The 14,723-nt window shown below is 43.1% G+C and overlaps 1 protein-coding gene across 9 annotated transcripts in view; it reads left to right on the top strand.

The window, feature by feature from the left end:
- CTNND1 (catenin delta 1) overlaps positions 1-14,723 on the top strand; it is a 64,988-nt gene that overhangs the window by 39,114 nt on the left and 11,151 nt on the right. For 8 of the 9 annotated variants that reach the window (XM_088146253.1, XM_088146260.1, XM_088146259.1 and 5 more), the window contains 7 exons: positions 3,045-3,508; positions 3,609-3,792; positions 4,650-4,767; positions 6,236-6,389; positions 6,761-6,778; positions 8,703-8,771; positions 14,227-14,354. In XM_088146253.1, coding sequence (XP_088002379.1) covers positions 3,045-3,508; positions 3,609-3,792; positions 4,650-4,767; positions 6,236-6,389; positions 6,761-6,778; positions 8,703-8,771; positions 14,227-14,354 — 1,135 coding nt within the window. The remainder of the gene's footprint in view (positions 1-3,044; positions 3,509-3,608; positions 3,793-4,649; positions 4,768-6,235; positions 6,390-6,760; positions 6,779-8,702; positions 8,772-14,226; positions 14,355-14,723) is intronic. The other variant, XM_088146257.1, reaches the window with a different exon arrangement.

Here is a 14,723-nt window from a genome sequence, read left to right as displayed (position 1 = left end):
TATCAAAACCCTATCATGTAATGTGCTTGAATCATCCCGAAACCATCCCTCCCCCCCCCCCCCCGGTCCATGGAAAAATTGTCTTCCACAAAACCAGTCCCTGGTGCCAAAAAGGTTGGGGACTGCTGTTTTATGGGACATAATGACAAAACTAACTTGCAGGTATGAATCACTTGCAACGCTAGGTGGGAGGCAGGGATTTCACTGTTTCAAGGCGGTAGGGTTCATTATCCAGAACTTGATGATGAAAATGTTGGCAGATTTTTTATCCAATTTTGTGTTACTGCTGTTACTGGCTTTCCCTTCCCTTCCCTTCCCTTCCCTTCCCTTCCCTTCCCTTCCCTTCCCTTCCCTTCCCTTCCCTTCCCTTCCCTTCCCTTCCCTTCCCTTCCCTTCCCTTCCCTTCCCTTCCCCTCCCCTTCCCCTCCCACAAGCCAAGGCTTTTGAGACTTTTCTTTATCTGTGTGAAATATCAAAGTTCAGCCAACAAAATAGTTTGCTTTGTTTGATCAGGGACTTACTTCCCAGTCCTCTTTTAGACCACTGGCATAACACACAGCTCTCCTGAGCTCAAACCATCTCAAAAAGTAACCTGTAAAAAAAAAGGGACTCCGCCTATCAGCCCAACATTTATGAGTTCTGAACTTGTGGCAAATGGTGAGTGGGGGAGGCCTTATCTACATTTCCTTGGTGCTGCCCAAGTGGCAGGAATGATTCTGAACCATCATGTGAAATAACATAGACCTGATATGGCCTTTTGTCACTTGGGCAGAAGTTAAATGACTCTTCTGTTCAGTACAAGGCAGGTAAATGTCCATTCTGTTAAAAGTCAGAATCAAGTTGGCAGTCCTTTCTTCCAACATATCAGCATGGCTTTCTCCATACATGCTTGCATAGTAACAGCTTCCTGGCTAACCTTAAAAGAATGCATAGTAATCAGATAAAGATAAGACACCAGGGACTAAATGCTGCTATGTACACTGATCAACTTCTGTGTTTGAGCAAGAGGGAGTGGGACTGATTTTCATGCTTACTAATCGGAAAGGAGAGAACATAGCTGACTTGAAACACATAATTCTGTTTCAGAAGGCCAACATCTTAATAGCTCTGCCGTGTGTAGCTGTTTCCAACAATGCAGTACTTGAAGAAATAAAAAAACTAAGAGCATTTAAAAGTCTGGGTCTAGTCTCTTGAAAGCTCCGTCCAATCCCATTTCTTTTTCTAATGAGTCTTGTTGGTCAACATCAATAACTTCTATTTAAACTTTTTTCATAACCTGCTGAATTGTGCTCAGTACCAAATCTTGGCTCCTTGGTTTAAATGGTAGCCTATATGAGGAGACTGACTGGATACATGCACAGAAAATTGCTTAGGAGAGTTCCCTGTAAAGGAGCTGAAATATCTACTGATATTCCATCGCTGCAATGGGAGGAACTTTCTCTTTCCCTGAAGCCTTTTAAAAGTGACATCCTTTTGCCACTTCTTCCCTCACCCTCACTTCTGCATTATTTCAGTGGCAATTTCTGGGGCTCACTCTTTCTTCCAATTATTCTCTAAAGCAGAGTAAACAAAGCCTTAAATACTACAGCCTGCAGAGTCCCTCTATAAATTACACTATAGAGGCAAGTCTGACACAATAAAGAAGAAAATTATTAAATATACACTGAGTCATTCTAATTATCCTGAAGGCACAGCTGTTCGGGTAGTGTTGTCATTGCCCTGCCTTATTCCCCAATATTAAATATGAGACATGTAGTCTACTAGGGCTAACATCTTAAGTGAGAGGCATTTAATCACTTTCTAATGCTCTTAAGTAAAGTCTGCTGGTGTGCTTTTGAAATACACGGATACATTATTATTTGTGCTCCGATTATGTCATGTAAGAATCTGGTGTCCTTGAAATGTCATCTAATTTCACCTACCTGACTTAATTGCAAAACAAAGAAAGTATTGCAGCATAGACGGCCTGGCTGAAGGCATTGTGAAGAGCGTTGGTGTAATTGGGGCAGTGGCCGGATAGGCTGGATGGTGTAGCGAGTACTGTGATTAGGCATACTGTGGATGACACTAACGTGCCCTCTCGTGGTCAAACTGGAATGACATTTGCTCAGAAGAAAACCTCTGTGGCCAAATTTAATTTGGTTAATTTTTAATTTTCTTCCTAGGCCCAGCTTGCCTACCTAGGCAGTCAAGCTGACTTCTAGGCCAGCTCCCTCTGCCTCTTATTGGGCAATAATAAGGCAGGTTGAAGGGCACTTGCCTGCTCTCCTGTATTCTGCCAGGATTGGGAGGGAAGGTCATGATGGCTTTCCTTGCTGCCATACAGTCCAACCACGAGAGATGCTGCTGGAGAATTAGCTATCAGAGCATAATCTTTCAGGAGTGCTCTTGATTTTAGAATGGCTGAGGTAGCAGTGTTAGTAATGAGTAGAGATGTGCGCTATTCGGATCCAAAGCAGGCAAAGGTGCTTTGGGTGCAGTGTGGACATCATCCTCACTCACTGTACCTGGCAGCAGCCCCCTAAAGGAATTGTACCTTTTTCTGGGCTCATACAGTAGACTTGTAGGCTTAGGAAAATAGGAATTTGAGTTCACAGTGCCTGGTCATCACCTCTTAAATGCTGATTAGTATTTTTCTGAGGTGTGGAGTCCTTGGGGTTCTCTGAGCTTGGTTCTTTTCTTGCAAACGTTTCATTACCCAGCTAGGTAACATCTTCAGTGCTCACATATTCATCTCTGTTGATTTTCCTGAGGCCCTGTGTGGCCGTTCTGGAAGAGGCGCAGGTCCTTTAAGGAGCTACCAGCAGTTACAACAAAGGTGCCCACATCAAATCCAAAGCATCTTGACCTGCTTTGGATCCAAATACTGCTGATCTCTAGTGATGAGATGATGGTGCCTGAGGCTTACCAGGAGTGAACCTTTTCTAATCCTGATCGCAAAGGTCTCCCCATTAGAGAGTTAGTACAGCTCCTCTCTGTGGCATTGTAGCTTGGTCTGATAAGAGATTGGTTACCTGGCCCCTTACTTTCTCCTCTGTTTGCAGGAGTTATGAAGACATGCTTGTGGATGACGTGGCTAGAGACCAGTATTACTGGTCTCCAATGGCACAACATGACAGAGGCAGCCTAGCCAGTCTGGACAGCCTGCGAAAAGGAGGCCCACCTCCAGCCAATTGGCGCCAGCCTGAGCTCCCCGAGGTGATAGCCATGCTGGGGTTCCGTTTGGATGCAGTCAAGTCCAACGCTGCAGCCTACCTGCAACACTTGTGCTTCCGAAATGACAAGGTGAAAACGGAGGTGCGCAAGCTGAAGGGCATTCCTGTACTCGTGGGGCTGCTGGATCACCCCAAGAAAGAGGTGCACTATGGGGCGTGTGGGGCCCTCAAGAACATCTCCTATGGCAGGGACCAGGACAACAAGATCGCTATCAAGAATTGTGATGGTGTCCCTGCTCTGGTGCGGCTGCTGCGAAAGGCACGTGATATAGACCTCACTGAAGTCATTACAGGTAATCATTGCTAGCAGTCCCCAAAGAGAATGACTGGAGATGGAAGGGCCATTCTGGTGCACCTTTATATTTTTGAGTAACATTATATTCTCCACCACAGGGACACTCTGGAACCTATCCTCTCATGATTCAATAAAGATGGCCATTGTCGATAATGCCTTACATGCCCTCACAGATGAGGTTATCATCCCACACTCTGGATGGGAAAGAGAGCCCAGCGAAGACTCCAAGCCCCACCACATAGAGTGGGAATCAGTGCTCACCAACACCATTGGCTGCCTTAGGTGAGCTGGATCTGTGCTGCTACTACGAGGACTTGATAGTTCTCATCCTGGCTTTGAAGAACAGCATCCAAACTTCAAAAAAAATCAACCAAGGATGTAGGAATTTAGGCACTTGCCTGCTTCTTGATGAAAGGCCATTTGGTGCCAGGTGTTGTTTCCTAGAATAGTCTGCTTAGGAAAGAGATACAGTACTGGCCAAGAAAGAGGATCTTCAGTGATGTGGTGCCTCCTGACATGCCTGATATGAGTAACCTTGGGTTGGCTTTATAGCTCTGGGCAGTAAATCATGGTGGCTGTCCACATAATCCAAACTGGGAATAAGATATGGGCTATGAAAATGAGCAGAATGGAGCTGCTAATAGCTTCAGTGGAGTTTTTCTTTAAGAATTGGCAAAAGTAACATTCAAACAGATGGCATGGGACTGAACTTTGTTCAGTCATGACTAGGAAGGCAGCATTGGGTGAAATCTCAGGGTCTAATAGAGGGTATGTTAAAGATTGCAGAAGAGTGAAGAATCCTGTCACTGAGTTTAGAAGTTCACACTAGGGCCTTGAAATTCTCCTCCCAAACTTCCACATGGATTAGATTCACAGATTGTGGAAAGCTTCAGTGTGATGTGTTTGGCTTACTGCATAGTGTGAACCTAGGCATTGTGACTTGTAAACCAGAGTTTAATGCTTGGCATGCTGTGTGAAATCAAGCACAGCAGGATTGGACAAATGATGCTGTAATATGTTATGTGAACCTAACCACAGTGTGAGAGTAGGTGGGGTTAAATTGCCTTAAAGCTGACATGTTTTAAAAGACATAACCTGCTGATACCGCCATCCTTCTAAATGTTTTTCTTGTTTTATAGGAATGTCAGCTCGGAGAGGAGTGAAGCCCGTCGAAAGCTGCGGGAGTGTGATGGGCTAGTAGATGCACTTTTATACATTCTCCAAGCAGAAATTGGCCAGAAAAATTTAGACAGCAAGGTAAATAGGAGGGGGGAGAGCACACAAGCTTCCCTCTGCAGCTTGTTCTTAGAGTTGAATGGAGCATATGCATTTGGGCTTTTCTTCCACCTCACGTTCTGTTAGCTCTACTTGGATTACCTTTTCTGAGCAAACAAAAAGTCATATATAGCTAGAGATCTGAAGTTTCATCTTATGGGGATTGAAGAAGAATATTTAAACTTCATCTTTGATTGGGTGATTTAGAAACAGGAGTTAGAGCATCGTTTCCCCTCAACATGCATGTATTTTCTTTCTTCCCATTTTCTGTCCCAGATCCATTATGTGCAAAGTGGGGTATAATACCTCTTCCTCCTGCCACTTCCTAGGACTCCTCAGGGATGTGCAGCTTAATAAGACTGTCCTCCATTGGTGGCAGTGAGTTATTATACAGCAGGCAACCAAGTTAGTTATAGTTTGGGTATTAGTATTCTAATGTCAAAGTACAATATCTGTATGGCTTGTGATCAGGAACTATGGAGGTTGTTGTAATCCCCCTGAGAAAACCGTTTTGAAGGGTGGCATTAAAAACATTAAAATAACAATAACACAATCTAAAATTTTTGAAAGAATTCCTGTTCTAGGGAATCTGACTATGCCATCCTTAATCTTCAGATTAATCAAGAGTGAAAATGGCAGAGAAGGACTAAATGAGACTGGTTCTTCTTGTTAGGACATTCTTCCCGATGATAGAAGTTGCTACCTCTCTCCTTCTGTGTATGTGTTTCCTCTTACTCAGTGCTCAGATGTCTACCTTTGACAGTATTCTTTTAAGCAGGGAATGTATAAACACTCCCACAACATTCAGTAACCCAGTTTTGTATCTCTTCATAAGAGTTTTATCTCAGCTTCCTGCCCAGAGGACACTCAACCTAATTAACAGTTTAAAAAAAATTAAAATCCAATAAAAAACAATTAAAATCACTATTAAATAATTAAGACTGAAGACGCCTGGCTAAAGAGGAATGTTTCGGTTTCTATCCTAAGCAAAAAGTGGGAGATGGAGCATAACTTCCAAGGGAGAACATTCCACAGCTTGGGAGCAACATAGGAGAAGATTGTCTGCTATGTGGCCGATAGACAGACCTTGGAAACGGAGGACTTCTTTAAGAGGGTCTCTCCTGGTCATCTTCATGCCCAGAGAGGCTGACACTGTGATAAGCAGTCCACCAAATAGCCAGGCCCTAAGCCATTTACGGCTTAAGGGCCAGTACAGGCCTGTATGTCCATTTTCCTGGTCTGCGTGGATATCTTTTCCCTTCAGTTGTAATACCTACTGCAGCTTATCATTCTTGTCCCTGTTAAGGAGAAAATGTCTGTAGGAGTCCCTGAGCTGAGGTTCAGAACCCTTCTGGTGGTCTGCTTCTTCCTGCTCTTTTTTGTATCCATGCTATGAAGCATTTGAGCTTCTGTGGCTTCCTTGTCTTACCTGAGGAATTGTCTTCCCCAGGTTGTGGAAAACTGTGTCTGCCTACTGAGGAACCTGTCCTATCAGGTGCATCGTGAAATCCCACATGCTGAGCGTTATCAGGAAGCCCCCGTCAGTGCTGCCAACAACACTGGCCCTCATGCAGCCAGTTGCTTTGGTGCCAAAAAAGGCAAAGGTATGTAACTTTTGAGTAGCTGCTCCTGTCCTATGTAGCTGGAGAGAAGAATGGGTAGAACTAAGGAGGGAGAGGATGTTGGCTTTTAAATGCTTCTAATCCTCTTTGGCTTCATAAGACAAGCTGTTGCTTTCCATAGAAGTATCTTGGGGTCACTTTCTGGCTGTCCTGCTCTTTATCTCACAAGGCCTAAAGACTGTGACAGTAGCTTTTTTGTTTGGTGCTTCAATTCAGGTGATGGATGGTTCTTCAATTAATTTGTGGCCTATTTCCCCTTCTCTTTGCTTTATTTTTTTCCCAAATGGCTGTGATCCCGCTGGCATCTCTTCTCTCTTGCCTCCCTTCTTCCCTGTCCTTCTCTGCGCCAAAAGATGAGTGGTTCGCTAGAGGTGAGTTGGGCTTTTTGATATTTTGGCATGCCTGTTTTTGTGACACCTGTGATATCAGAAACCGCTTCCAGTTTTTCCTCCTGCTCTCATCAGTGTGACTGAACCCAATCAGAAGCATAAGCAAGGGCGTTGAATGTTGTGAGGCCCTCTTTCTATTCTTCTGCTTGCACTGCATTTGGGGAGAGCTATCAGATCACCAAAAAGAAATGGGATAATGATGAATCTAGCGAAGACTAGCATGAGAGCTACTTCCCCACTAAGACATTTACATTAGGATTGCAGAAAACATGCTTGGAAATAAACATTCATATACAATAGCAGAGTGTACCTGGCTGCTGTGTTCTGAACGTATCCTCAGGTTGTCTACAGATAATCTGTGAAATGTCCTTTGTAGGAGAGAACAGTGCCCATGAAAACTACTAAATAACCATTTTGTAATCTTGCCTGATTTCTGTGGATTAAGTTTTATTACTTAACTTTTTCTCCATGCTATCTTCATACAAGTGTTTCTGCCATTCCAGTCTTTGTAACATTCCCCTTCCTTAAAAATAAACCTAAAGTTAGTTTAGACAAATGCAGATTTTGAACAAATTTTAGGCTAATTGGAAGAGTGCCATCTTTGCATCATTCTGGTCAACTTTATTTTACAGGTAGTCCTCGACTTATGACCATTCATTTAGCAATCGTTCAAAGTTACGACAGCGCTGTAAAGAGTGGCTTACTACTGGTCCTCACACTTATGACCATTGCAGCATCTCTGTGATCACGTGATCGCTTTTCAGGTGCTTGGCAACCAGCATGTATTTGACAGTTGCAGCATCCTGGGGTCACATGATCACCATTTACAACCTTTCTAGCCAGCTTCCGACAAGCAAAGTCAATGGATAAGCCGGCAGGATAGGTCGCAAATGGCAATCAGATGTTGTCTCATTTATCAACTGCGGCAAAAAGGTTGTAAAAATTGGGTGCAGTCACATGATGCCTCACTTAAGAACTGTGCTGCTTAACAATGAATGTTCCAGTCCCTATTGTGGTCATAAGTTGAGGACTACCTATAGATGCTTTTGGATAAATGCAGTAACTTGGCATACTACCGTGTTTTGAACCCAAATAAATAGCAGGAGAAAGCAGAGAACTCATCCTCTGAATTTGAGTGTGGTAGCATCCAATCCTTAAAGCAGGGGTACATTGATTCTAATTTTGACTATAAGTTAATATGAAAGAAGCAAATAATGATTGAATTTGCACATCATGCTACGCTATAATTTGCTCAATAAGCCACAGATGGCCATTGTAAATCAAGCTATAGACCATGGTTTACAAATCATTGGCTGGCTTCATGCATCATACTAAGAAACGGGGGGCTTTAATACTAAGTACCTCCAGATACGTGGATTTCAGCTTCCAGAGTTTCCCAGCCAGTGTGGTCATTGGTGAGACCTCTGAAAGTTGGAAGTCCACATACCTAGAAGCTCTGATTTTACCCAACAAGTTAAGTCTGTACCTGCTAGTTTTAAGGGCACACTTGATCTTGAAAGTTTAAATGGAAAGGATCACATTCAGATCAAATGCTTGGTATGTATGGAGTTCCAAATGCACTCTTGGCATCTCCAGTTAAATGCTGTGTGATCAAAATGCTAGGAGAGACTTTTTGGTCTGTAATATTTGGGAGAGTTACTGACAGTTGTAACAGATGGTACAGAGATAGATGATTCATTAGCCTGGCTCCTGTGAAAGCAGATCTTTTTTGTGTAACCTAATTACAGTTCAGTGGGTGTGAGTCTCTCCCTTATTTGTGCATCTTTCCTTAAGCAAAAGAAACCAAAGTCTGGAACCATATTTCCTGGGTCTGGCTGTAGGCAATGTTAGTGGGGACTGTATTCTAGGATTTCTTTTTGCTATGTTTGTTCTTTTTCTTTTCAAGGTAAAAAACAGACAGAGGATCCTTCTACTGATACAGTTGACTTCCCCAAAAGAGTAACCCCTGCAAAAGGTATGGCTTCTCTGGCTGTTGGAAGAACAGTAGCTCAGTGGAAGCAAACATGCTTTGTTTGCACAAGGCCTCGAATTTGATCCTTCCTAAGATAAAGCAGTACATGATGATAAAAGCTCTTTGTCCAGGATCTGGTGAGCCATTGCCAGTCAGAAAAGATCAGCCTTGTCCAACCTAGTACCTTCAAAATGCATGCCACAGCATTTAAAGCAGTGTTATCTGATAATTCTTTTAATTCAAGTCTCACATTTGGAAGGCTTCAGGTGGTAGAGGATTGAATTTGATGGGCAGCTATGTTGCGATGTAAGACAGCTTCCTGTATTTCTAGAATATATTTTTTTCTTCAACTTCCTCCTTTCTTTGGAGGAGATAACTCATTCTTCTTTAACTACATCTATATGGTTTTTGTTGCGTGCATTTGTTCTTACATGTTCGGCTTCAGAAAGGTGATGAGTCATATACTGTTGAGAAATGTTTTATTGGAGGTTTGGGTGAAAATACATTTCCCCCCCAACCTTAATAAACAATCCCAAATCTAACAAAGGTGTGGCTGATAGGTGTGGCAAGAAATCACCCAGTAACAGGCTAACTAAAACAATTGAAAAGTCAATGGCCATACTTCTGTGACCATTGCTACATCTGGGCATAAAACAGAGCACATATATTCTTGGTAACTGGAGATGGAACTAATAGGAAAGGGTTAACTCCACTTCTTCAGGTTAGAAGACAAGGCTTAAAGCATCTTCCTGTCTCATGAGGAAACTGCTTCCCTTTAGTTTTAATGCTCTGACTTTTAGAGGAACAGTGGCTTTCCATCGGCTCCATCTTGGGAGCTAAGAATATTAAAGAAGAAAGAATAGATGAAAACCAGTTGTCCAGTGCTCCCTCTACTGTCCAAAAGCACTTCCTGCAGTCACCTGCCAGCAAGAGGTTGCAGCCGAGAGAACTGCATGACTTCCAACGGTGTTGGAATGCAGAAGAGGCAAGTTGCAGTGCCAGCTTGAGCTGCCCCAAATGCAGCAGAGCTGAATGAAGGTTGTACACAAACCTCCTTGTCCACCTTGATGGACTAGGCATCAGCTGGCACTAGCCGTGCAGCAGCCTGAAAACACACATGCATGGGTGCGTATCATTGTGAAGGAGCACTAGGAGAGAGTCTGATTGGAGGCTGATCGTTAAGCTATTGCCAGCAGAAAGTGCAGGAAAGATGGCTAAGATAGAATAACAAAGTTGATGATCCCAGGGCTAGGACCTCACTTTCAGAGTTTCCATCTCAGACACCCAAAGCTACAGAGAAGATCAAGGAATAAGGCATAAGCTATGCTTAAGGTTTGTTCCTCAATGGGTTCAATTATGGAAGGAGTAAAATTTCCAGCAGTTTGTACCTCCCCGCCAGAGACTGTCAATACTGACCGTTTTTTCAGTGATGCTTAATGCATCAGCAAAGGCCCATGACTTGGAGGTGGGCCAACAATGTTAGTGTCTCTGCAGGAGGCATAGAAATCGGGGACTTCTTCTCTACTATCCACAGATCTTCAGGCCCCATTCCCAGTCTCCAGAATAGCCAAGAGGAGTGGTTGGTACTCAAGGCATCTCCAGTAGTAGCAGACAAGTTGTATATCCTACCTAAGGGAACTATAAAATAGCCAGTATCTCTATCTATCAAAATCAATGGTTCTGAAAGAAGAGGCAGTTTCAAAGAGGAAAGAGCAACTCATTCTGGGAATAAGGGCTGCAGCCATCATCACCAGATCTTTGGGGTATAGGCTAATACTAGTTATCTCCTTCCAGAAGTGTTGGTAGAAGCCTGTCTCCTAGTAGGCCAGAACACAGAATTTATGCAGACATCTCTAAGGACTGTCTGTGGTCTGGAACCCGATGTATGTCATAAGAAGTGATGGCACAGCAAGCATTGGGAGACCAACTGCCAATTAAAAGACAGCCTCAGAGCAAAGCCCTTGGGCAGGCAGATCAGATAAGAAACCTTTGTGTACAGCCCCAAGGAAGAAGGAAAGCAGATGCAAGAGAAGTCCTGCATCATATTTTTATACCAAAGACTAAACCCCCATCTTTCATGCTGGAAACAGGCAAGGAAGCATGTGGGGATGCCCCTCTCTGGGGGGCAATAGTCAAAGTACCCTTGAAATAGCTATGCAGTTCAGGTAAAAACCAAGGAAAACACCCCTCTTTCTGACTTTTTTACCTCTTATTTGGGCATATAACTGCAGAAATTCTGGCATACTTAGAAGCACCTGCCAGAATAAATGAATACTGGAAAGTTGGCCTGGTAAGGATATGCACTAGAATTTACTAGAATGAGCTAGAAGTCACAAGAAAGGTAAAATATCGGTTTCTGACATCTGTTCCCTCCAATAATGAAGAGAAATATCTCAGGATGAAGGAGCCAATAACAGGACATGGGCATGATGATTGTGTACCTCAGAAGAGGTCTTCTGTACCATTTTTGATTCAGTCTTTTCTCTGGTACCAAAGAAAATTGGAGATTGGAAAGCTATCTCAAACCTTGGCCTCAGGATTAATTCAGGCAAAAATTGAGGATTGAGATAACAACAGACACCATCTTAGTGGACAACTTTCTAGGTTTGGTGGATTTGTCAGAGGCTTGGTTAAACATCCCAGGCAGACCTCCTGTTTGGAAGTTCATCAAGTTTTCACCCAGAAGCAATCTGCTTCTATTCAGAGTATTTTCTTTTGGTCTACCATCAGCACACATATATTCTTCAATGTGAGGGCAGCTGTTCTGGACCATTTAAGAACACAGAGGGTCCATGTTAATGTCTACCTAGATAATCTCTGTGTTAAAGAGCCCTCCACGGGAAGAATTTTGAACTATCTCATTCTAACACTTAGATGTCTTCAGAACAGGCCTTTGTGGTAAATCTAGCCAGTAGCATGCTGGCATTAGTGAAGTGGGGTTTTTTCCCCCCCCTGAAATCACCATCAAAACAAGAAAGGAAGCTGTCCCTGTCTTAGGATCATTCTCAGCTTAACAGGGTGAGGAGATCACTTCCAAGACAAGTTAGAGTATGGAACAAGGTCCCATCATGAGTCAGTATTGCCAATCAACAAATAAAAGCTCAGGAAGATGGTGATACCCTTCTGTCAGTCTGTGACAATGAACAAGCAACAAGTAAAATGCTTGTTCTCCCAGTTGCAAGACGACATAGTAGCTGGGATTGATGCCTTACCAGCTTCTTGGCCAAAAGGACAGCTCTCTGTGCTTCCACATTTGCAATACTATCTGAAGTGGCACATAAGGATGCTGCTGAAGAAAGGGGTGATTCTAATCATCCCATTACAGATCAGAAGGCTGCCCTAGTGGAGATGAGAGAAGAAAAAGAAGAAAGAAGGCAGCACCTCCTGAAACATCCAGGTTTCCTGTCTCAAGGTCCAGTAATACATCGAGACCCAGAGTAGCTGTTACTGTGCACATGGAAATTGGATGCATTAATCCATGAATATGGTTCTTCAAGGTTCAGCAGTAACCATCATGGCCCCAGGTTTGTAGCTGACTTGGCACATCATTGGCAATGGTGGAAAAGACAGAAACATTTGGCACCAGCAGCAGGGATCCCTGAACTATTGGGATTCATATAGTTTGGATTAGAAAGGGGTCTTGCAGTGATCAGGTTGTACAGACAGACTCTTCATTGGGATCCGTTCTCTGAAACAAGCAAAGAACACAGTTTTCAAGCCACCCTCGTGTGTGCTGAAGGGGTGCACTCCTCTCACCCCAGCAATCCACTGTTTCCCAACATGGGACTTGTCATTGGTATTCAAGGTCTTAATGATCTCCCTCCTTTAAGTCAATAGGCAGATTCTTGCCAGTATTCTTAACTGAAACCGCTAACTGGTTTGGATGATTGGGGAGATGAGAGAACTCAGGGTGGGAACTGTAAATGCTCTACCAGTACAAGATAGTTCTAGGCTAGATTCTATTTCACACTCTAAGTCAGTTTCTAAATGCTGTCAAGTACAAGAAATTCTGTTTCCAAATGTCTGTCCAGATCCAGCCAACCCCAGAAAATGTATCTGGCTCAGGGATCTAGTTAGAGGGGCAAAGGGCCATTATTTTGTCTCCTACAAACAGAATATCAGGGAGAAGAGTTTCCTCACTTTACAGTTAAAAGATGAGGGACTGCATTGCCCTGGCATTCACAGCCAGCTAGAGGGTGTTGCTTCCTGCTTCACAGCGTTCTTTGTAATGAGGTGACTTATGTTGGCAACCTTAATGATAGGAGTACCACGAATAGACATTTGTAGTGTGACTTTGGAGCAGAGCCACCTACCTTTATAAAACATTATAAAATAGATAGGTTTGTCTTTCCAGACATGGACTTTCACCCACTATGTCACATAAAATACTCTGAATTGTTATACTGGCCCACCCCAGGAATACTGCTGTACAGTAGTATATTCCTTTATCAGATCCATCTCAAGGGACTGAGAATAATAGTGGACTTACTGTACAGTACTTGCCTGGTCATTAGAAGACAGACCCAACAGTCCCACCTTATTTAGGAGGGGAAGTAGACTGAAAGCATTCAGATGGTCTAGAGTTTCAAATGTGAATTACTTTACTGCACTGTGATAAGAATCATCGATTGTTCTTTCATGGCCACATAACGTAACAGGTTTGTTATTATAGTGGTATGTATAATATGTATAATAAAGAAGGAGTTGAACCACACTCACCTGAAGTCAGTCCACCCCGTATAACTAAAGGGAGGGAGTTTTTTTTCCATGAGACAGAAAGAGACCTTAAGTTCTGACTTAGAGCTCAAAGAGATGGAGCTCACTTTTTGGTAACAGAAAGTTATCTCATGATAAATCCAGCTACTGATTTGTATGTATTGCAACGTGAATTGCAGAGCAAAATGGAAAATTGGATGGGGATAACTTGTGGCCTGCTACAGTTGGAAATAGAAAGTGTTCTGTGTGCAGCACAAATTGGAGAGCCTGAGGAGTGGTTCAATCTTGGCTTTTCCAGAGCAACGTATAAACATGGTGGGGAAATGGTTGTAGTAGTTTTAGATTCTCTTCCAGAGAGTGGAAGTGGTTAAAGTACTAAAAAGCATCCTCCTGAATTGGGTCCCTCTGGTCAAAGAGTCCTCCTTTCTCTGTGTGCTTATTTATTTAAAAGAATTCCCACTGCCTCTCACCAGAGCTCCCCAAATGATTTACAAGAGCCAAGTCAAGTATGAGTAAGGAACCCATGAAAAGTTGCAGAAACAAATTAAATGGTCAGGAAGAAGAAAACCCTTTTTCCCAACTTTGAAAGAGCAAGTATTGATACCAGGCAGTACTCCTAGGAAGGCTGGTTGGGAAATGCCATGATTGAGAAGGTTCTCTTTATGGATGTCTCCATGGAGGACATAGGAGGGCATAAAGGTTGACCAGCTTTATGGGTAATTGGTTCTTTTTTCTCTGCTAGGCTATGAACTCCTATTCCAGCCAGAAATTGTCCGCATTTATATTTCACTGTTAAAGGAGAGCAGCGCCCCAGCTATCTTAGAAGCCTCAGCAGGAGCCATCCAGAATCTGTGTGCTGGCCGCTGGACGGTGAGTAGCTACAAAAAGAGAAGCAGTGCTGTAAGTTAAATCCTTTCCCCTTAAAATTAGTAACTCCAACAAAATAATTGCCATTAAGATAGCAGAAGGAGGGCCTTGTTGGCTGGGTTCACAAATCTTTAAGTCAAGAAGTTCTTAACTATAGTTATTGAACAAGCCACTGTGGCCTTCCTTGCATAAAGACCTAAGCCCTAAATCACATCAAGCCAGAAACAGACAAGCAACTGTAGAGATTAATGAGGACCAGGCCTCAAGCTTGCAGACTTCCAAAATAACCAAGGCTTGTTTGCCAGCTTCCTATGGTGAAGCTGCTTTTGCAACACAACTGTATGGATTGGTTAGAGATTTGGATAGGGCACA

The sequence above is a fragment of the Python bivittatus genome, unplaced genomic scaffold (assembly GCF_059951505.1).
Source record: "Python bivittatus isolate LINGU-HERP-01145 unplaced genomic scaffold, Pbiv_v1 ctg000480_np1212, whole genome shotgun sequence".
NCBI lineage: Eukaryota > Metazoa > Chordata > Lepidosauria > Squamata > Pythonidae > Python > Python bivittatus.
Note: the sequence above shows the minus strand (reverse complement) of the source record. Positions and strands in the feature narration are given on the sequence as shown.